This window comes from Epinephelus fuscoguttatus, linkage group LG1 (genome assembly GCF_011397635.1).
Source record: "Epinephelus fuscoguttatus linkage group LG1, E.fuscoguttatus.final_Chr_v1".
In the NCBI taxonomy this organism is placed as follows: domain Eukaryota; kingdom Metazoa; phylum Chordata; class Actinopteri; order Perciformes; family Serranidae; genus Epinephelus; species Epinephelus fuscoguttatus.
The window spans coordinates 52517907-52541967 of record NC_064752.1 but is presented as its reverse complement, the minus strand read 5'-3'; the positions used below and the strand labels follow the sequence as shown (position 1 = coordinate 52541967).

General features: G+C 40.2%; 1 protein-coding gene across 1 annotated transcript in view; it reads left to right on the top strand.

Annotated features, from left to right (window-relative positions):
• Nucleotides 1–24061, top strand: part of LOC125886092 (dihydropyridine-sensitive L-type skeletal muscle calcium channel subunit alpha-1-like) — a 542543-nt gene that overhangs the window by 143300 nt on the left and 375182 nt on the right. The window contains exons 11-14 of the mRNA XM_049572040.1: nucleotides 2966–3191; nucleotides 22220–22427; nucleotides 22562–22682; nucleotides 22843–22957. Coding sequence (XP_049427997.1) covers nucleotides 2966–3191; nucleotides 22220–22427; nucleotides 22562–22682; nucleotides 22843–22957 — 670 coding nt within the window. The remainder of the gene's footprint in view (nucleotides 1–2965; nucleotides 3192–22219; nucleotides 22428–22561; nucleotides 22683–22842; nucleotides 22958–24061) is intronic.

Here is a 24061-nt window from a genome sequence, read left to right as displayed (position 1 = left end):
GCATCATACAGTATTCCTTCATAAACTGAAGTTCCCTTTCACTAAAACATTTTAGCCCTAAACAATAAAAGATAGTCATAGAGGGATATGAACAATTCTTACCAGAGCATCTTAATGAAACACGTCTTTCACCATCTCTGCTGGCCTCACCACAGTGCTGTGACGTTACATTAAGTGGTAGTGATTCTGTAAAGTTAGATTATTAATCGCAGTAACGTTATATCCAGTGATGTGATATCCATTGTTATCCAGAGGAAGCTTTTGTTGTGGACAGACAATGTCTACGGTGGGCGACAGACTCGACATCATCATGTAGCTCTTCAGATGTTCTCTTTAGCTCATTTTCCATATTTGTATCCAAGTACCGTAGTTGGAAAACATTTAGCTGCCTGACAGCGAATGACTCCACTGTAGAAGATGGTTGCATGTTTCCGTTAAATTGTTTTGTCAAGTTGTAGTCTAACAGTCCCTTGGTTAAACTCAATCCGCTGTCGCTTAGGCGATGTAGCTACGAGCCAATACAGTTAGGAAATGTTTTGGGCTGCAGTGCTGTGTTTCCCAAAACATGATCCCTCTCAGCAACATTGTCTTCTTTGTGGCTTAGAAAAACTACACTGCAAAAAAGAAAAGCACCTAGTGCCCTCTAGCTTCCCCACTCAGGGCCGAATTCACAAAGAATGAACTGCGGCCGCTGATAGAACCTTGAATTGCACTTCACTTGCACCCGCAGTTTGCTCCGTCTTAACGTCCGATTTACACAGGATATTGCGCTAATGATATACCAGCGCAAACACGTCCACAAAGTTTGGCAGCTGAGTGCAGTTTGCCCCTGATTGCAATTAGCCACATGGCAAAGTATAAATGCTGGCTTTGCGCCAAGAACACCATGGCAGAACAATGGCAGACTTTGTTTGGCAAAGTACTGAATACTGTATACCCTCATGTAGTGATGTCTGCTGGTGAGTCAGTCTAACAGTGTCGGATGGGTTGAGGCTGTGGATTTGACCAAGTTTGACCACTTTATCACTATTCCCTCTCACTTGTAGCTGTTTTTTCATTATCTTTTGAATTTAATATGAATTATGGAACCGTTTTTGTTCACGTTCGTTTCCCCCGTTTTGTAAAATAAATTATTGAAAGTTGCTTTTGAAATGCGTGACAGAAGTGCGTTTTGAGAACGACCACAGACTGTCACCTGTTCAACGCATCAGTATCTTCGGATGCCATTAAAGTAATAATGATTATAATAATAATGTCAAAATATTATTTACAGACTGATTTAACAGACGATCACTGCTGCCACAATCACTGGAAAGTCTGGGCGAGAGGCTTCCACAGAGGAGCGCCCAGTTTGCACCAGCTTTCTAAAGACGTTATTTACTTCACTCAAACTGCGTGTGGCTATTAGCGCTGGTGTTTGTGAATTAGATGTTGTTTATCAATGAGGCTCATTTGCATAGAAAGGGGCAATTTTTGCGCCAAATATATGCATATTACCTCATTTAAATATGTGCAAATAACACCGGAGCACCGAGACGCAATCTGCTTGGCAGCGCAGTTAGTGAAGCATTTCACCCTCTGCGCGTGCTTTGTGAATTAGACAGTATCTGTTTGCTCCATTTTTACCGGTTTAGCGGCCGCAAAAGCCACACAATTTTGTGAGTTCGGCCCTCAGTCATCTACAGCCAGGACGTACTCAGAGTACAGATTACACTAGTGCGTGTGCGTCAAGGTCATGGCGTGATGGCAAGCCAAGACGAGAGTCCTAAGTCGAGTTTTTTTTTCGGGGGGGCACAACACTGCTAATAACTGATGTTGTTGTTTATGTATATTGATATAGAATAAATGAACCACCCAGTGTGTCGCTAGAATAACTAATTTTTTTCAGTGGTTAATAATAAACATTCAATTAGTTGATGCAAGTTACAATGTGATAAGTTAAATTCTAATTGCATGATGCTATGAAAGACAAATAGAAGTTATTTAAATGACAGTAAATGGGCTTAATTACACTTCTGAGCCAAATTGGTTTTTGCATCCAGAGTTAGGAGAGATATGCATATCTCTCCTAACTCTGGGTGCAAGAACCAATTTGGCTGCTGGTCTGCCAAACAAGAACTTATTGACACAGTGTGAAGAAAATATAGTACTTGTGTTTTGAAGGAAACAATTGCAAAGCACCTATATTCTGCTGAGGGGCCGTGGAACATGCATTGGAAGGAAGATCAAGATGAAAATAAACATTTTCTTCAATTTATATGTAATGCCAGAATAATTTTTTTCTTTGCTGACAGTAATGCAAAAGCAATAATTTGAATTCAGAATATATTTTCAATAATTTCAACCAGCCTTAGCTGTTATTTCAAAGTGTCATACATTTAATCAGCATGTCATATTTTTTGCTACTGGTGTAAATTTCAGGTTGTTGCTAGGGTTATCAACATAAACATTTGCAAGATTTTTTTTTATTTTTATTTATGACTAAATGTATTAATTACTAATTGGAAACAGTACAGTTTTATGGATAATCTACCTTTTCAGTCAACAAAAGCTGATTACAGACCTCAATTGGATTTTTGGGTTTTAGTTATTAATAGCTATGGTGATATGCAAATATTGAAAGCGTAACCTAAATTGATTAAATACGAGGTTTTTGTGCTGATAAAATGCCAAACCCTTTACTTCTTCATTGCTTAAGTTTTTAAATTGGGATTTTAGTAAAAAAGAATACTGTGTTATTTTTCTGTAAAATGTTATTATTGGACTATGACCATAATTTATCACTTTGTAAACAGTTTTCAAATTTAACAAATAATTAGTCAGCCACTAAAAATATATGAAATTATTAATGTGGCACACTCCATATTTTCTATGTTGTTGACTACTGATATCATCTATAAATAACTATCTATGTTTGTCTTTTTCTTCCTCTCATTCTGTCTCTTCATCCTGTTGGCCCCAACAGACAATGCCAATAAGCTACTGCTGTCTATGTTTGCCCTGGAGATGTTCATGAAGATGTATGCCCTAGGCTTGCCCTCTTACTTTATGTCTCTCTTCAATCGCTTTGACTGCTTTGTGGTGTCAACTGGCATTATGGAGCTCCTCCTTGTCCACATGGGTGTTATGTCAGTCATGGGCATTTCTGTGCTGCGTTGCATACGCCTGCTTCGCCTGCTCAAAGTCACCAGGTGAGAATAGCTTTGATAAAGCATATTTGTTATGTGCAATGTGAAATGAGTTGTAGTGTCTTTAGACTATATGATGACAAAACTTGCTTACCAGCCCAACTAGTCTGTCATTCACTCCTTATTAACAATTGTGTGTTGCATCCTCAATGATAAAAATCATCTTATTAGGGTGTGTTTATTATTAGGGACCTCGGCAAACGGACGAAGTCCCTATTGTTTCTGATACGTTTATTATTATTATTAGGGACCTCAGTTGAAGGGCGAGGACCCTATTGTTTTTGGTATGTTTATTATAATTCATTCTTCTGCCGCCTCTTTGAGCTGGAATTTAACCCCCTAAACATGCTCAAAAACTCACCAAAATTGGCACACATGTCAGACCCGGTGAAAAATTTTAGAAAATCAAAAAATTAACCCCTAAAGTGCCAAAATGGGCTCTCGAGTGCCACTTAGGCGCACTAAAATGGCCACTGCGGCCCGTAGGAATGTCGTAGACAGATCAAACCAAAACTGGTGTGTTCGACCTACAAATCACGCGCTGACACCCATGACCTAAATCCAACAGGAAGTGAGCTATTTGCCCTTTCAAAGTAAGATTTCGCCTCAAACGGGAGTAAATTAACTCATCTAATTTGTATATTGTGGCGTCACTAGGCGGCGGCTATATTGGATTTCATAAATCTCAGTAAAACAGAATTTTGAACATATTTACACAGTAGATTTCTTTTGTTTTGTGCTGGTTTTTTTGTCTCTTTCTCAAAAAAAGGAAGAGGAATCTGATGGGAATAAATGCACTCATGTAATTTGCATATTGTGACATCACTTCTACATACCTACAGCTACAGAAAACATTCAAACATCAAAACGTTCAGCTCTGTAAGGATTTTCTGATGTTTGTGGTAATATGTTTGATATTTCTAAATAATTCACAATGATGACATAAGCTGGAGGCCAAAACGGGCGGGAGTGCGAGGTCCCGACCAACGCTGCTTGCAGCTTTAATTAGGGCCTGAGCGACAACGAAGTCCGTGAGGACCCTATTGTAATCGCGCTGTTTATTATTAGGGCCCGAGGGACGATGAAGTCATCCGCGGAGGACCCTATTGAAATCGTGCTGTTTATTATTATTATTAGGGCCCGAGCGACGACACAGTCGTCCGAGGACCCTATTGAAATTGCGCTGTTTATTATTATTATTATTATTATTATTATTATTATTCCGACATTTCGTGTCCCAATTTCGCCCCTTTCCCAAATTTGAAAATGCTTCTAACTTTCCACATTCGTCCGGCCACATCCGAAATTCAGAATTTTTGGGCGGTTGCACATGGTCGGCGCAAAATGCCGAAATAGCGCTCCCTACAAATTTTCAATATACCTTCCCCATTGGGATTAGTTTGTCGTGGGCAAACGAAATTTGGTACACAGACCTGTATCATACCCAGACACACAAAAATGTCTCTTAACGTCACGGGAAAAACCCAACAGGAAGTTGGCCATTTTGTTTTGAATTTTTTCATTACGGCGATTTCCACAACTTACATTTGAACGAACTTGTCCTAGGGCTTTTGCCCGATCGACTTCAGATTGGCTACAGATCATCCAGAGACCATGCTGATCAAAAGTTGTGCTCTGCATGTCTGTAGGTCAAAGGGTGTGGCTGCTAGGGCGTGACAAATTTTGGTGACGTTTCATTTTCTCGCCATCGAATTTCAGCTCTCACGCCCACATACTTGATCGTAGCAGCTTCAGACTTGCTGGACATGATGATGGCTCCGCCCCGAATGAACAAATATCCCACCTTACTCATAGCGCCCCCTGGTGGTAACAGGAAGTGATCAGGTTTTACTTTAACATGTACTAATACCACAAACTTGACCGCATCAACTTCATTCCATTTCTAATGCATGCAGAACAAGTTGGTAAAGCTACCTTATGAACGCTGTGAAGCTACGTCGAATGGTGTCCATGTGGCAGCGTGGCGACTATCGATTCCTCACCACTCAATACATTTGGCTTTTTGATGGCTTCAACGACTTCATCTCCTCATTAAAATTAATACACGGGTCAAGAATGGCGAGCTCTTACATCTGATAGGGGTGTCGCCCATGGGGGGGGGGCAAAATGCCTCTACAGCGCCTCCTTGAAATTTTCAAGAACCCCTCCCCATAGGGATTTTTTTGGAGTTGGAACATGAAAATTGGTACACATGTGTATGTTGTCCAGATGCACATAAAAGTCTCTGGCACCAATGGTCTACTTGGTCTACTTCAAACAGGAAGTCGGCCATTTTGATTTAAACTTTTCATTTTTGTGGTGATTTTGTGATTTCGACACCTTGTATTTTGACGAACTCCTCCTACAGATTTTGTCCAATTAACTTCAGATTTGGTACAGATCACCCTGAGACCATGCTGATCAAAAGTTATTAAAAGCCTTTGTCTATGTCAAGGGGCATCGCTGCTATGGAGCCGCCCTCGCCATCAAATGCGTTTGGCATTTTGATGACTTCAGAGACCTCATATCCTCATGAAAATTGATACCGGGCACCTTCTCTCCTTCTCTCTCTCTCTCTCTCATATCCTATTACTGCATCTTGCTAACTCGGCCATTCTGGATGTCACTAACTCAGCTTCTTCTCTGGAGCCTTTGTGCTCCACTGTCTCTCAGATTAACTCATATCGCAGCGGTGCCTGGATAGCATGACGTGTGTGGTTGTGCTGCTGCCGTGGTCCTGCCAGATGCCTCCTGCTGCTGCTGCTGCCATCATTAGTCATTAGTCATATTTCTACTGTTATTATACACATATGATTATTATCACACATGTATACTGCCAGATACTAACATGTACTTTCAACATATTGTACGACAGTAGCCAGAACTATAACGACAATATTATTACTTTCATTAATGTTGTTGTAAGCTACTGTCATTACCGTCTGTCCTGCATCCCTCTCTCTCTCTCTCTCTCTCTCTCTCTCTCTCTCTCTCTCTCTGTCTTTCTGTCTCATTGTGTCATACGGATTACTGTTAATTTATTATGGTGATCTGTTCTGTACGACATCTATTGCACGTCTGTCCTTCCTGGAAGAGGGATCCCTCCTCAGTTGCTCTTCATGAGGTTTCTACCGGTTTTTTTTCCCCCGTTAAAGGGTTTTTTGGGGGGAGTTTTTCCTTGTCCACTGTGAGGGTCCAAAGAACAGAGGGATGTTGTATGCTGTAAAGCCCTGTGAGGCAAATTGTGATTTGTGATATTGGGCTTTATAAATAAAATTGATTGATTGATTGATTGATTGATTGAAGAATGGCAACCTCTTACATCTGATAGGGGTGTCACCCATGAGGGGGACAAAATGCCTCTATAGCGTCCGTTTGACATTTTCAAAAACCCCTCCCCATAGGGATTTTTTTGGAGTTGGAACGTGAAAATTTGTATGCGTGTGTATATTGTCCAGACGCACATAAAAGTCTCTGGCACCAATGGTCTACTCCAAACAGGAAGTCGCCCATTTTGATTTTGACTTGTCATTTTGGCGTGATTTCCACATGTTGTACTTTAACAACCTAGTCCTAGGGATTTCATCCAATCGACTTCAAATTTTTTACAGATCATCCAGAGACCATGCTGATTAAAAGTTGTGCTCTGCATGTCTATAGGTCAAATGGCGTGGCTGCTATGGCGCTGCCAGTTTTGATGCATCACCATGTATATTCAAGCAGCTCTCTCTCCCACAATATTTGTCAATACTGCTTCAAAATGCTGTATATGATAAGAGCCCCGCCCTCAATGTCTCCATATGCTTGTAGGAAATCTTGCTCATGCCGCCCCCTTGTGGAAACAGGAAATGCCCTATTATGCATTGATATTCTCCGATTTGTTCGAAACTTCACATGTGTGATGACGGTCCACCCCTGAACACACCTGCCCACATCTGATTATGCTCGTAGCGCCATCTGGTGGAAGAACGAAACATTTCGTTTTTTTGCTCCTGCCAGGTTTTTTCTCCCTTCTCGTGTCGTGCCACAGCCCCCGCATGCCTCAGGCCCCCGCAGTTGCATGGGGGAGCGAGGGCCCGATCACAGCTGCTTGCAGCTTTAATTAGGGCCCGAGCAGGTCACAGACCTGCGAGGTCCCTATTGTTTTTCTCCTGATTTTTTTTTTTTTTTTTTTCTTCCGCCCATATGATCGCATTTTTCACTGCCTGAACATACCCCAAAACTCACCAAACTTGGAGTATAAATCACACCTGGCGAAAAATTGCAGCTTTAATTATTATCATTATTTTTAGGAACATTTAATCCCCAATATGGCTCCTTTCCCAAATTCAAAAACTCACCAAATTTGGCACACGCATTTGGTCTGGTGAAAAATTTTATAATCTATTGTCGTCCTGAATTTCCACCACTAGGTGGTATTATTATTAAGGAAAGCGCTTTTTGGCTCATAACTCCCATATACTTTGCCACACATTCAAAAACCTTATATCCACATGTTCAGTGAATGGTGCTGAATCTTGTGGTATAGGCCACGCCCATTTCCGCCGACCGTTTTTTCCCGCAAATTCGCAAAATGTCGCAAACCTACTTTTTTCGAACTCTTCCCAGGCAGTTTCACCCATTGGCATGAAACTTAGCACACAGCATCTGTGGACCCTCCCGACAAAAAGTTATTAAAAGAATTTCGATATGCCAAACAATACTCAAGTTATTAAATAGCAACTTCATGCAGATTTTGTTCTAAACAGGAAGTGCTGCATATCTCCACATTGGTGTATCCGAATGCCATGAAACTCAGATTACCCTTTCCCCATGAGGCCCTGAGGCTCTGTGCAAAATTTCAGGTGATGACCACAAGGTGGCACTCTTTAAATTGAAGTATTTTATATCTCAACATCGGTTGGGCGGATTAACACGAAACTTGGCATAATTATTGTCAATGCCCTCCTGATAATATCTGACAAAGTACTTACCGACCCGCCACTAGGTGACGCTCTGGTGGCCGTCTAATTTAATATTTGGCACTATGCCAACACCATAACACTCATGGAAATAAAATTGATAGGGGTGGTATAGACTGGCCCCTGTAACTCACACACCAAAAATGACCAGCAGGTGGCGCTATTTTCAATGCAAAAGCGTTTTTGGTGAATGACTCCCACATAATATGTGGCACATTGTTAAACCTTCTATTTACATGTTCTCTGAGTTCAGCTGAATTGTGTGGTGTAAGCCACGCCCACTTTCGCGGTAACTTTCCATTTGCTAAATTGCGACAAATGAAAAACATACTTTTTCGAGGTCCTCCTAGGCGATATCACCAATGTGCATCAAACTTTGCATGTAGCATCTGTGGACCCTCCTGACTAAAAGTTATTAAAAGAATTTCTATCGTCCAAAAACGGCCAAAATATAAAACAACAAATTCCTGCACATTGTTTTCAAAACAGACAGTCTTTCATATCTTGACCAAATACAGTCTGATTACCACAACACTTTTGCTAATTGTGTTCCATGGCCCGATGAGGGATTGTGCAAAATTCGTTGCAAATCGGCCAATAGGTGGCGCTCTGGTGGCAGTCTAATTAGTGTGAATGGAAGTAAATTGGAAAATCTTCAAATCCTCTTCAAAACTCATCGACTTTCAACCTCTTCTTGTCCCTCATACTTTGAGCTAGAGACACCATGTCAGCTTTCAAAGAGTCAGAAGACCTTGAACTACTGGGCATGTATTCAGCTTCTACTTTCTGGAAAAATACATACGTGGGTTGGGTGCCTACCTGTATACTGGAAATGTAAGTAAGAGACAAGGTTTATTTTTTAATTTATTACAGCTGACAAGACATCTAGGTGCACGCCCCCCGACAGCAGCATGCCACGACGTGCGTGGACTGCGAGGGCCCGTTCATCGCTGCTTACAGCTTTAATCATTAGGGCCCGAGTGACGACGAAGTCATCTGAGGACCCTATTGAAATCGCGCTGTTTATTATTATTATTATTATTCTTTACCTGACTTTGTGTCCCAATTTCGCCCCTTTCCCAAATTTCAAAATGTTTCTAACTTTCCACATTCATCTGGCCACATTCGAAATTCAATATTTTTGGGCGGTTGCACATGGTCGACGCGAAATGCCGAAATAGCGCCCCCTAGAAATTTTCAAAAAACCCTCCCCATTGGGGTTAGTTTGTTGTAGGCAAACGAAATTTGGTACACAAATGTATCATACCCAGACGCACAAAAAAGTCTATTAACGTCATAGTCATCCCAGCAGGAAGTCGGCCATTTTGTTTTGAATTTTGTTATTACGACGATTTCCACAACTTAAATTTGAACTAACTCCTCCTGGGGATTTCGTCTGATCAACTTCAAAGTTGGCTACAGATCATCCTGACAACATGCTAATCAAAAGTTATTAAAAGCTGTTTTCAAGATGGCTGCTGCTGCCCCTCTGGGCTCAGAGTTACTCTCAGAGTTATTCTATCCATCAAAAATCAGCAAAATATAGAGCCATCCAACCAGGATTAAAAATCTGTTAAGGCTACACAGATGTTTTCTCATGATGCAGTTGGGAATTGCAGCCAAGTAAGTGGAACTTTGACTATTTTTTGGGACATACTTTCAAGGCCTGGAAAAGCAGTACTGTCGCAAGGCCCCGGAGGAAGTGAGCTGAGAAGCTGGATAAACTTAAACTGTGGGCAAGATGTCAGTCACAACAAAAAAGCTTGCAGAAGAATTAGAGGAGATTAAAAAATCTCTCAACTTTATGTCAGAGGAAATCAGCAAAGTGGTTAAACAACAGGCCACACTCATGAGCCTCATGGGGGAAGTGCGTGAGTTGAGAGTCATGATAAAACAAAGGGATCAGAGGATTGAGCTGCTGGAGCAAAGAGTGGATGATTTGGAGCAGTTCACTCGTGCTGGAGATATTATAATTACAGGATTGGAAACCAAACATCGCAGCTACGCTCGGGCTACAGCCTCAGATACTGCAGGTGAGGATGCACCACCTGAAGAATTACAGACACTAGAGGATCAAGTTGTGGCATTTTTGAACAATAAAAACATCACAATAGAGAAGAAACACATTTCAGTATGTCACACACTTTCAAATAAGGATAAAGTGAAACCCACAACAGTGGTCCAGTTTTCAAACCGAAAGCATAAAGTGGAAGTGTTGAAACAAGCAAGAAAGCTGAAGGGTACTGGAGTCTACATTAATGAGCATTTAACAAAGAAAAATGCAGAAATTGCCAGACAGAGCCGTGTGCTCAGAAAGGAGAAGAAAATCCAGTCAACGTGGACAAGAAATGGCAAAGTGTTTGTGAAGTCAAAGGGGTCACCAGAGCAAGCAAAGACTGTCATGATACATAACATGACAGACCTGGACCAATTCAAGTGATAATTATGCCTCGGACAGTTGTAAAATGGACTTTACTGCAAGCTTGTTTTGTTTGTTTGTTGTTTTATTTTCCTCTTTAACATAGACAATACTTTAATTTTAGATAGGACAGTAAATCCTGATAGTGATCCTGAAATATGCTCAAATGAGAAATTTAAGTTAAGTTTTCTAAATGAGACTGATCACAAACAATTTAGTTTTGAAAATAATGTGGATCCTGAGTTAAATCTCTACAAAGATTTGATGAATGAGGCTAAATATTATACTGAAACTCAGTTAGATTGCCTTCATTTAGAGGGTTTCTCAATGCTACATTTCAATAGTAGGAGCCTCTATAATAATTTTGAAAAAATAAAAGATTATGTGCTATCATTAAAACGCACTTTTCACATAATTGCCATAAGTGAGACTTGGATCTCAGACTGTAGGTACGATAATTCTTTTCAACTGGAAGGTTATGATTTTTTCAGTGCAAATCGGAAGAATAAGCGAGGTGGTGGCGTTGGTTTTTTTGTACAAACAGACTTTCAGTGCAAACAAATTGACTGTACAGTGGTAGATGATTTAATGGAAAGTCTCACAATTGAAATTGCTTCAGTACAATTCAAGAGTATTACTTTAAGTTGTATTTACCGGACACCTGGATCTTGTATTGAACAATTCACAACTACAGTAGTTGACTTAATCAGAAAAATAGGAAATAAGAAAATGCTTTTTGTTTGCGGTGACTTTAATATTGATTTATTAAAATGGAAAGAGCATAAGTTAACAACTGATTTCTGTAATACAATGTTCAGTTTTGGCCTCTGGCCTCTTATAAATAAACCTAGTAGGATTACTAAGGATACTGCCACACTTATTGATAATATTTTTTCAACTGCCATTGTTCAAACAACATGCGGGTTGCTCATAAATGATATAAGTGACCACCTTCCTATTTTTATGATCATGCACAGTACAGAGTCCTTAAATGCACCCCAGAATAGTGAACTTTTATTCAGGTTAAGACGGTTAAGAACACCAGGAAGACTAGAATCCTTAAAGGAAGAACTCAAAAGTTGTAATTGGGAGACGGTTTATGTGGAAAATCCAAATCAGGCTTTTGAGGCTTTTCTAATAAAATTTCTAAATGTATACGATAAGCACTGTCCTATAAAAAAGTATTTAGTAAAAGGTAAAGACTCAAATAAAGAACCATCCTGGATGACTAAAGGCCTCCAAAAGTCATGTCAAAAGAAAAAAATGCTTTATAAACAATTTTTGCAATTAAGAACCAAAGAAAGTGAACATAAATACAAATTATATAAAAATAAATTGACCACAATCATAAGACTACAAACGCAAACATTCTACTCAGAAAAGATAGAAGCTAGTAAAACCCCGAGACAAAAAACCTGGAAAGTAATAAATCATATTATTAGAAATAAATCCACAAAAACTGAATTCCCAAATTTCTTTTGGAATTTCAGTGGATCAAAAGTTGAGCATTTAAAGACAATTGCGAACAACTTTAATGATCATTTTGTTAGTGTTGGACCTACTTTGGCAAACAACAATCATTTGGACAATGATTTGGATTGTGGACAATCAAATAAAAGAACTCTTTAATGGGTTAATCAAACGGAATTTAAATTCTATGTTTCTTTGTGGGATTGAAGAAAGGGATATCATTGACGTTGTAAATAAGTTCAAGAACAAAACATCAACTGATGTAAACTTTATTGATATGTGTACACTTAAAGAGGTCATCCATAGCATTGTAAAACCTCTAACCTATATGTGCAATCTTTCTTTCCAAACAGGCATCTTCCCACAAGACATGAAACTAGCCAAAGAAGTACCCATCTTTAAAAACGGTGACAGACACAATATGGACAATTACAGGCCAGTAGCTTTACTGCCACAATTTTCAAAAATTTTAGAAAAGCTCTTTATAAAACAATTAGATAACTTTATTGAAAAATATAATATTTTAAATGAACAACAATATGGATTTAGAAAGAACAGAACAACTACATATGCAGTAATGACGATGGTTGAAGAAATAGCTAATGCCATCGACAATGATCTTCATACAGTAGGTATTTTCATAGACTTAAGTAAAGCTTTTGATACTATCGATCATAACTATTTACTGGAAAAAATGGAATACTATGGATTTAGAGGGACAGTTCACGCATGGCTGAAAAGTTATTTAGAAAATAGACAGCAATATGTTCAAATAAACCAAACAATGTCTGAACTTAAACCGGTCACCTGCAGATTGCCTCAGGGCTCCATCATTGGCCCCAAATTGTTTATTCTTTTTATTAATGACATATGCTGTGTTTCTAAGTTAAAATGTATTATATTTGCTGATGACACAAATTTGTACTCCTCTGGGGGAAACTTAGAAGAACTTTTGCACACTGTTGAACAAGAGCTTGGAGTGCTTAAAACCTGGTTTGATGTCAATAAATTATCTCTTAATATAAAGAAAACTAAATTTATGATATTTGGAAGCCAATCTGGAAGTGATAGTAAATTAAAAATCTCTAACATTGAAATAGGAAGGGTCTGGGAGACCAAATTCCTCAGGGTTGTGATTGATCACAAATTAAATTGGAAGAAACACGTTGAGTATGTAAAAGGGAAAATCTCAAAATCAATTGCAATTATGTACAAAACCAAAGACATGCTAAATCACAACGGTTTATATTTAATTTACTGTTCATTGATACTTCCTTATTTGACTTACTGTGTGGAAATACAGATAAAACAAATACAGTCTGATTACCACAACACTTTTGCTAATTGTGTTCCATAGCCCGATGACGGTTTGTGCAAAATTTGTTGCAAATCGGCCAATAGGTGGTGCCCTGGTGGCAGTCCAATTAGTGTGAATGGAAGTAAATTGGAAAATCTTGGAAAATCTTCAAATCCTCTTCAAAACTCATCGACTTTCAACCTCTTCTTGTCCCTCATACTTTGAGCTAGAGACACCATGTCAACTTTCAAAGAGTCAGAAGACCTTGAACTATTGGGCATGTATTCAGCTTCTACTTTTTGAAAAAATACATACGTGGGTTGGGTGCCTACCAGTATACTGGAAATGTAAGTAAGAGATAACGTTTATTTTTTTATTTATTACAGCTGACAAGACATCTAGGTGCATGCCCCCCGACGGCAGCATGCCCTGACGCTCGTGGACTGCGAGGGCCTGTTCATTGCTGCTTGCAGCTTTAATTAGGGCCCAAGCGACGACGAAGTCCTCCGTGGAGGACCCTATTGAAATCGTGCTGATTATTATCATTATTATTATTATTATTATTATTATTACCATTATTCCGACATTTCGTGTCCCGATTTCGCCCCTTTCCCAAATTTCAAAATGCTTCTAACTTTCCGATCTGAAATTCGATATTTTTGGGGCGGTTGCAAATGTTCGACGCAAAATGCTGAAATAGCACTCCCTCCAAACTTTCAAAAACCCCTCCCCATTGGGGTTAGTTTGTCACAGGCAAAAGAAACTTGGCACGCACATGTATCATACCAAGACGCACAAAAAAAGTCTCTTGACGTCATGGTAAAGTCATAACAGGAAGTTGGCCATTTTGTTTTGAATTTTGTCGTTACTGCGATTTCCACAACTTAAATTTGAGCAAACTTCTCCTTGGGATTTCGTCCGATTGACTTCAAATTGGCTACAGATCATCCTGACAACATGCTCATCAAAAGTTATTTAAAGCTTTTCTCTATGTGAAGGGGTGTGGCTGCTAGGGCATGACAAATTTTGGCAACTTTTCGTTTTCTTGCCATCAAATTTCGAACGGGTCTCCCGCCCACATACTTGATCTCAGCAGCTTCAAACTTGCTGGACATGATGATGGCTCCGCCCCGAACGCCCCGATATGTTAATGTCCTACCTTACCCATAGCGCCCCCCGGTCTTAACAGGAAGTGACCAGTTTTTACTTTAACATGTACTAATGCCACAAACTTGACCGCATCAACTTCATTCCACCTCTAATGCATGCAGAACAAGTTGGTGAAGCTACCTTATGAACGCTGTGAAGCTATGTCTAATGGTGTCCATGTGGCGGCGTGGCAATTATCGATCCCTCGCCACTAAATATGTTTGGCATTGTGATGGCTTCAGCAACCTCATCTCCTCATGAAAACTGATACATAAGTCAAGAATGTTGAGCTCTTACATCTGATAGGGGTGTCACCCATGAGGGGGACAAAATGCCTCTATAGCGTCCGTTTGACATTTTCAAAAACCCCTCCCCATAGGGATTTTTTTTGGAGTTGGAACGTGAAAATTTGTATACCTGTGTATATTGTCCAGACGCACATAAAAGTCTCTGGCACCAATGGTCTACTCCAAACAGGAAGTCGACCATTTTGATTTTGACTTGTCATTTTGGCGTGATTTCCACATGTTGTATTTTAATGAACTAGTCCTAGGGATTTCACCCAATCGACTTCAAATTTTTTACAGATCATCCAGAGACCATGCTGATTAAAAGTTGTGCTCTGCATGTCTGTAGGTCAAAGGGCATGGCTGCTATGGTGCTGCCATCTTTGATCCATCACTATGCATATTCAAGCAGCTCTCTCTCCCACATAATTGATGCAAACTGCTTCAAAATTTCTGTACATGATAAGAGCCCCGCCCTCAACGCCTCCATATGCTCATAGGCAATATTGCTCAAGGCGCCCCCTTGTGGAAACAGGAAATGCCCTATTATGCATTGACATTGACCGATTAATGCGAAACTTCACATGTGTGATGAGGGTCCCCTGGACACACTTGCACACATTTAGTTACACTCCCAGTGCCCCTGGTGGATGAACAAAACATTGCGTTTTTTCGCTCCTGCCATGTTTTTTCCTCCCTTCTCGCTTCGCACCACAGGTCCCGTGTGCCTCAGGCCCCCGCAATTGCATGGGGGAGCGAGGGCCCGATCACAGCTGCTTGCAGCTTTAATTATTATTATTGTTAGGGCCCGAGCTCCTAGCGGTGCGAGGACCCTATTGAAATGCAAGGATTTATTATTATTCGGGCCCAAGCACCTAGCGGTGTGAGGACCCTATTGAAATGCAAGGATTTTTTATTATTATTAGGGCTTGAGCACCTAGCGGTGCGAGGACCCTATTGAAATGCAAGGCTTTTTTATTATTGTTAAGGGCCCGAGCACCTAGCGGTGCGAGGACCCTATTGAAATGCAACGAATTTTTATTATTATTATTAGGGCCCGAGCACCTAGCGGTGCGAGGACCCTATTGAAATGCAAGGATTTTTTCTTAGGGCCCGAGCACCTAGCAGTGCAAGGACCCTATTGAAATGCAAGCATTTTTTATTATTATTATTATTGTTATTAGGGCCCGAACACCTAGCGGTGCAAGGACCCTATTGAAATGCAAGGATTTTTTATTATTATTATTATTATTATTATTATTACTATTCCTCCAAATGAATTGCCTTTTGGGAGGCTTAACATACCCAAAAACTCATGAAACTTTGCACACATCTCAGAACTGGTGAAAAATTAGATATTTTAAGGGTCTTGTGCGCGGGTTCCAAAAAATGGCTCAGTAGCGACCCCTACAAAAGTTTGAGGAAACAGCCTCTGAAGCTAGTTTAACCTACATGTATGAAACTTGGCAGGCTTACGTAACGCTCAGAGACCCACAAAAAAGCCTCTTGGAAGCATGCTGTAAACCCAACAGGAAGTCAGCCATTTTGAATTTACTGTGCAATTTTGATGCATTTTTGGCCATTTCCAGGGGTCATAAATGAACAAACTAGTCCTGAAGATTTCATCCGATCGACTTTAAACCTTAGTCTGTCCCATCCCAAGACCTTGGGCTTGAGTTTTCGTCAATGCGTGTGACCGTGGGATGGCGTCAAAGTTAGGGGTCTCGCCACTAAACAGGAAGTAGTTTATAACTCCAACATACATGGTCCAATCTTGCCCAAACTTCACAGGATTGATGCCAGTCCCGTCCTGAACACATCTACATGTCAATAATTAGAGATAAATATAGCGACCCCTACTGGCAACAGGAAATGTCATGTTTTAGACTTTAATGTACATCTCCTACAGAATTGACCAGATCCATCTCAAACTTGGTGAAAAAAGTCATAAGACGTTGATGACGCTTTATTGTGGAAGCTGTGAGTTTTCGTCGAAGGGCGTGGCCACGGCCTGGCAGCGAACTTTGATGTTTCTCCATGATGAGAGAATTGAGAATTGTGAGTGTTTTCAGAATGTTTCTGCACTAGTGATGTGCGAGTCATGAACAAATCGTTCGAAACTCTTCGAGATTCTTTTTACTGACTCAGGAGTTGCAAGTCATCATCTCCATTAACTCATCCATTGACTCGCTCCGGCTCCTGCAAGCTAAGAGGAGACCAGACAACATGTAACTATTGTGCAATTGTTAACTGCATTTGTGTAAATATATCAAGTTAATGCGTTAATCTGTATTAGCCCAGTTGGAGAAGCAATAGCTTTGGTCCTTAATTCAACTAAACTCCCCCGTCTCCTCCCTTCCCTGAGCTGAGCTGTATCACAGGCTGAGGCTACAGAAAACGAATGATTCAATCACTCACTCAGTAGCTTCAACTCCCAGCTCACCGGCAGCACAAAGCTCACTCGCAATCTCTCCTTGCTTGGAGATCCCCTCCCTTACCTGAGTAGTGTGCTCACTCTGGGTGACTGACTCAAGTGACCCAAAGGACTCGGAAACCTGATTCACTTTAGTGAGTGACTCATACAAACTCGAGTCAGTAAAAGGAATCGAGTATCCCATCACTGTTTTGCAGTAATGTTTGTGCCTTTTTAGATCCACTGTGATCTGTAAATTGTAATGCACATGTAGGCTAAAAGAATAATAGACTGACAGAATGTGGAAAAACTGAGACACATTGTTGAATTTGCAGTTATTTTTCTGGAGACATCTCAAGTTGCTTATCATCTGTTTTGTAAACAGATTGTTTATTGTAATTCTTTACACTAAAAGAAAAGAATGCGGCCCCCCAACTGAAATGAGTTGTACACCCCTGGCTTTGAGAGAGGTTGAAAATATAGGTCAGGGGTTGAGCAATAAAATCTGAAGCTAAAAAGAACAATTCAAGGTTTTCTGGACCAGCAGGTCTATTTAACTTGAAAAAGGCTTCATATCCTTCACTATCAGAAACAGAAAGGTTGATGTATACCATTTCAGTCTGTATCGCAAACTGTGGTGTTCAGTGGTGGGAACAGAATCTAACAGACAACAAAACAAAATGTTCATTAAAACAGTTTTGCATAGAAGACCTATCCAATACAATGCCAGAGTCAGTGGTAATGCGAGGAGGTAACGTATTGCCATTATCACAGGAAGATAAAGATTTTATGGCTTTCTAGAACTTTCTAGGATTGCTCAAATTTTCAGTGGTAACTAATAATCAAAGTAAGAGGCTTTGATTTATGAAGCACTGTAATTTCTTAGCTGTCTAAACTGGAGGCACTAGCCTGCCTCAGACCCGGTCCTTCAACCCTTTGCCCAGGCCTTATTTCTCTTGTGCAGTAGAATAGATAACTGGAAAACCAGTGATTATCTCGGCCCTTTTATGCATATCAAAATAGCTATTACTGAGGGAAAGAAGAAGAACATGAAAGTAACAACTTGATATGGTTCTTATTACAGGCTTAAGTGTTGTTTTGTCATACCTTGACAGTTTCGACAACTGCGTCTGTCATCATCATTAGAAGAGTAACGTGATGTTGTGGTGACGTGTCCTGTAGATGAAACTCGAAACTGATGAAATTGTCAAGGTATGACAAAACAACACTTAAGTCTGTAATAAGAACCATATCAAGCTAATTGTAAAAAGTAGGCTATATGAATTTGTTTGGACTATGAAAGTAACAAGTAATCCAGAACTTTAACAGTGGTGTATGCCATAGCGTTGTACATTTGGCTTTAGCTTGTTTTTCAACTTTAGTTCAATGGACTTCCTATTGAAGGATAATTCAATACGAAATGTATTAGATTAGACTTACTTTGGCTCTATAGATGTGAAGCTTCTCCAGTAAGTGGAGGCCCATGTGAAGATAACAGAAAAGACTGTCATAGTGGTGGTGAAGTAACACCTGTGGGCGGTTGATGAAATCTTTCAGTTAAGTCTCCCTGGACATCCTGGAGGTCACGATGGAGATAGGGAGGAGGTGAATTGCAGAAAATAAGTCTGAAATAATGCAGGCGGAAAGATGATGGTGAATTGTGAATGCAGTGTGGTGAAGCAGAAGTAATGGAAAATATTAGAGCAGAAAAATATAACAGATGGAGGAATGAATTCTGCAATAAAGGGCACATGTTAGGGAAAATATATTGTTTATATGTATATTGTAATATACCCGTATATATTTAAACAGAAACTCTAATATGAGACTGCGCTTCCTGAACTTTAGCTAAGCTTTTAATACTATCATTCCACAAACACAGGGTAAGAAACTGCCAGTCCTCAGTATAACCTCATCTTTATGTAATTGGGTTCTGAACATCTTGAAAAACAGGCCCCAGACTGTCAGAATCCACAACATCACATCCTCCTGCATCATTCTCAACACTGATTCTCAACAAGGATGCATCCTGAGCTCCTTTAATGTACATACTGTTGACCTATGACTGCACAGCTCACTTTAAGAGCAACCACATAGTGAAGTTTGCAGATGACCATGGTGTATGCGTGTGTCAGAGAGGACAGCAGCAGAATCCCCATTTTAAACAGCATGTTAACATCATGGGCTCTACATTTGCAGACCGGGCGAGGTGGGGGCACAGCGCACCTGCGCTTTGCCAACTGGGTGTGGCCAGGCGGATTTTGCGTGCTGGTGCAGCTACTCCGTCCCTCCTACCTGCGCAAGTCGGAAAGAGGGAGGAGAGAAGGCGTGGAGTGGGTTTTACACACATCACACCAATCAAATGAGCCCCTCTCCTCGCCCTTAAATGCACCATGCGAAGGCGTAATGAGAGTTTACTCAATTTGCCATGGCAGAAGAGAGCAGCAGCGTCAGATGGCCAAACTTCTCCCAGGAGGAAACTGATGTTTTGGTCTGGGAGGTCGAAGCTCGCAGTGTCCGAATATACGGAACTGCGAGCAGACCTCTATGGGCTGATGATGTAAAGGTAGCCTGGGAGGAGGTCACCACAATTGTAAATCAATGTTGCGTTTCTCACGTGCGCGCATGCGCTCTCTCTTTCTCTCTCGCAGTCTTACTCTGTTTCTTTTCTTTTGGCTTTTCTAAGATGACAGATGCTGAATATATATTCCCTATCTGATGCTGTGGCTGTTTGTGGTTGGCTGAGAGGGATGTGAACTCACCAGTTTGCAGCTGTGTTAATCAAATCAGGTTGGGTTTTGCCAAACATGCCAAACGTGCCAAACGGTGCCAATCCCCTTTGATCTGACATCAGATGAGATGAGACAGTCGATATAGAGATACATTTATGTGGTGATTGCAGATAGTTGCATTGAATAGTGTTTTTTTTGGGTATTTATTACATCGTTAATGTGCCTGCCATTCTGGAAGCCTGCGAGGTTTTGGTGACGTGTGCGCACTGTCCGCCGGTCAGCCAAACTTAGGCTTACACCGGCTGCGCTCCGCCTGCACTGACAGTAGACCTGGTTTCAGTTGGCGAGCTTTTAGCGCACCTTTGGCGAAGCCTTTTGGCATGAAACTGTCCCTGCGCCAAGCTGGATATGTCGACACCTCCTCCTGCTGCGCCGCCACACCCATCTCAGCGCACCTCAGTCTGCCAAACTAAGGACATCCATACTTCTACTACTTCTACTACTTATCCTGTAAATGTTTTGATTAATTACTTCTTCTACATACTTTCAGCTAAAGAAACCATTCAAATGTCAGAACGTTCAGCTCTGTCAGGATTTTCGGATGTTTGTGTCGATTTGTTTGATATTTCTGCATTTTCAGCATTTTCTTTCATTTCAGCATTCAGCATCCACACGCATTTCCCACAGGAAATGCTTTTTCTAGTTGTAATTTTAAAATTTGAATCATATTTTATTTTTTATATTGCACAGGGCTATAATGTTTCTCTGTTTTAAAGATTTTATGATTTTAATGTTGACTGCACACTGCAGTGGTCACTCCAGCCATGTCTTTAATGTATTACTTATTTGTTGACATAGTGTTTTATTATAATGTTTATTATTTAATGATCACTAAGACCTGGGTTCTACATTTTATTCTTTTCATGTATTTGCATGGCTGGAATGACAACAAAGAACCCTTGATCCTCAATTCTGGATGCCTATCAACTTTTCTGACAACTTCATGTTACATTTAGAGTATCTCATGGACAGGCACTAAATCTAAAATCAGACCAAGACCCAGGAGTATGGTAATGAGTATATTTTAAAGAGCAAGGGTCACCATGACAGTCCCAGATACCTGTTATATACGTATAATTTAGTGTAGGATGCAGGCATTGCAGTTGTCTTTGTATCAACTCTTTTCTGTGTGATATCTCTGTGGCTGTGATCACTGGTTTCCTTGCTATGCTGATTTCTATGTTAAGCCTCCAAAAACCCCAAGCAAGCTTACAAAAGAGGAAAATGAATTTGTTTCTCTGTTTCCTGTTATGTAGCTCTGGGTTTAGTCACTAATAAACTAATCTCTCAAGACAGATTCTGCAATTTACATTGTAGAATCTGTCAGCAGCCCTGTGTGAAAGACGACTACAGAGGGGGGAAGGGCAGGGCTTGAAGTTTGAACATGCTGTGCTTTAGCCAATCACAATGGAGGGGGCGTGGCCGAGACGTGCAGGTGTCCCCAGGAAATGTGTACCTACAGAAACAGCAAGCTCCGCATCCATAGCGACCGCTCCACCCAAAACGCCGTCTCATCAACGTGAAATGTTTTTTTTTTTTCCAGTGGATGTCTTAGTTACAACATGATTGAACAAACTGGAGTAGTTTCATGTCGTATCCGGCAACGAGAGGCTTGTAATCATGTTGTAACTAAGATAGCCGCTGGAAAAAATATTTTATTCATGGACCGTTTATTGAGTTATTACCTTATTTTTATACAGTCTATGGTTATTACAGACCTAACGGCTAACGTTAACAGCTAACGATTAGCCCAGCTAATCTACGATAACCATGTTAATTACAAAACACACAGAAATAGTAACGTTTGTTCAATCATTGTGTTTATAGACTTAACAAACATCAGATTAGTCTACACGGTGATATAGTGACGTGAAAAATGTGATATATATAGCTAAACTCTTTTTTTTACCTATGGATTTCCAGATTGCTAATAAACTAAACTGCTCTTATTGTTAACCTTGTTGATCATTATATTGATTTATTCTATTTAGATTTTAAAGTGATTTTAAACATAGCCTGACCGATGTTGTTGGGGTTTTTTTTATACGAAAACACAAGATCTCTTCATTTTTTATTATTAAAGAGTGACAAGACATGTTTCACATGTGCCACTGGAAATGTAATCTCAAAACAAAAGTACATTCAAATATAAGTTACAAGTCCTGTGTTTTAGCCTAACAGTATGACTGAATACAATAGGAGGAATAACTGATGACTTATTCAGTTAATGTTTTGTGCTCTAGATACTGGACATCTCTCAGTAATCTGGTGGCCTCCCTCTTGAACTCGGTCCGTTCCATTGCCTGCTTGCTGCTGCTCCTCTTTCTTTTCATTGTAATCTTCTCCCTGCTGGGTATGCAGGTGTTTGGAGGGAAGTTTAACTTTCCCAACCAACCCAAACCCCGCAGCACCTTTGACAGCTTCCCTCAGGCCCTCATCACTGTGTTCCAGGTACAATCACAACTAATAGTCATAAATTAATGAAAAAATGGATTTCTCAAAAAAGAAGTTGAAATATTTTTGAAAAATGTCAGTTATTTGCAGTAACAGTACTATTAAGTTTTATTAAATTGTAAGTGTTTCAGATCCTCACAGGTGAGGACTGGAATGCAGTCATGTATGATGGCATCATGGCTCATGGAGGACCCAGCATGCCTGGGATCCTGGTCAGCATCTACTTCATCATCCTATTTGTCTGTGGAAATTGTATCCTTACAGAGAGTGTGTGTGTGTGTGCGTGCGTGTGTGTGTGTGTGTGTGTGTGTGTGTGTGTGTGTTGTGTGTTTAACCGACACTGAACTCCAACCATGACAGCCACAGTTCAGTTCAAATCACTGTCATAATCTTTGAATCCCCTTTCATTCAGTCATCCTTCTAAATGTCTTCCTGGCCATCGCTGTTGATAATTTGGCAGAGGCCGAGTCTCTGACTTTGGCACAGAAAGAGAAAGCAGAGGAGAAAAAACGCAAGAAAGCTCTCAGGTAAGTCTTCCTAAATGTTAAAAATGAAACATATTTGGTTCATCAAAGCCCATCTTTTTATATTCTATACTGACTTGCATTCACATTCACAACTATGAGCCACAGCATATGTTACAAATCGTTGTGGGCAAATCTTTGACCTGGTAGCCTGGTAGCTTTCGAGTCATCCGATCACTCAGAGTGCTTTTTACACTACGAGTCACATTCACCCATTCAGACACACATTCATACAAGATGCCACCTACTACTTTAACACAATGATGGAACAGCCATCGGGAGCAATTTGGGGTTCAGTATCTTGCTTAAAGATACTTCAACATGCAGACTGGAGGAGCCGGCGATCGATCTGCTGACCTTTCGATTGGTGGCTGACCTGCTCTACCTCTGAGCTACAGCCGCCCCTCTTTTGCACTACTTAGCCAAAAATGTGTGGACACTCCGACATTACAGCAATACGTGATAGTTGAGCATGTCATTCCAAAAGCATGGCATTAATGGGCTGTTATAACAGCGTCAACTCTGTTGGGAACATAAATTCGGGCTTCACATGGCGGCATTAAATATGTTGGGATCAATATATTAGGTCTCACCAAGAGGCACCAAATATGTAGGGATTTAATTGGCTATCGGAAATAATTAATAATTATCAATAATAATTAATAATCATGTTAAATAATGTGACTTAATTAACATGAATTCACGTCGTGGGGCACCATTCCCGTAAAGGGAAAAATGATAGCCAGTTAAAGATATCAGTCTCATAAAATAGGCTAAACTATTAATTTGGAGTTTGATTAATAATTAAATTAATGACAACAACCAAAACTAACAGTAACGCCTGAAGGATTTCGGAGTTCTTGATGCAGCAGAGGTTGACTATTCATTCACTCTTGTGCAACATTAAACAGACAGCAGGTATGATTCCAAAGAATTATATTTATTCACAAACTAGCAAAGCAAACCAAAACACACAAATTCTAACTAACTATATACAAGCTTGGTGTGTATATGTGTGTTGTGTGTGTCTGTGAGAGAGAAAGAAGAGAAAGAAAGAAAGAAAGAAAGAAAGAAAGAAAGAAAGAAAGAAAGAAAGAGAAAGGCGGG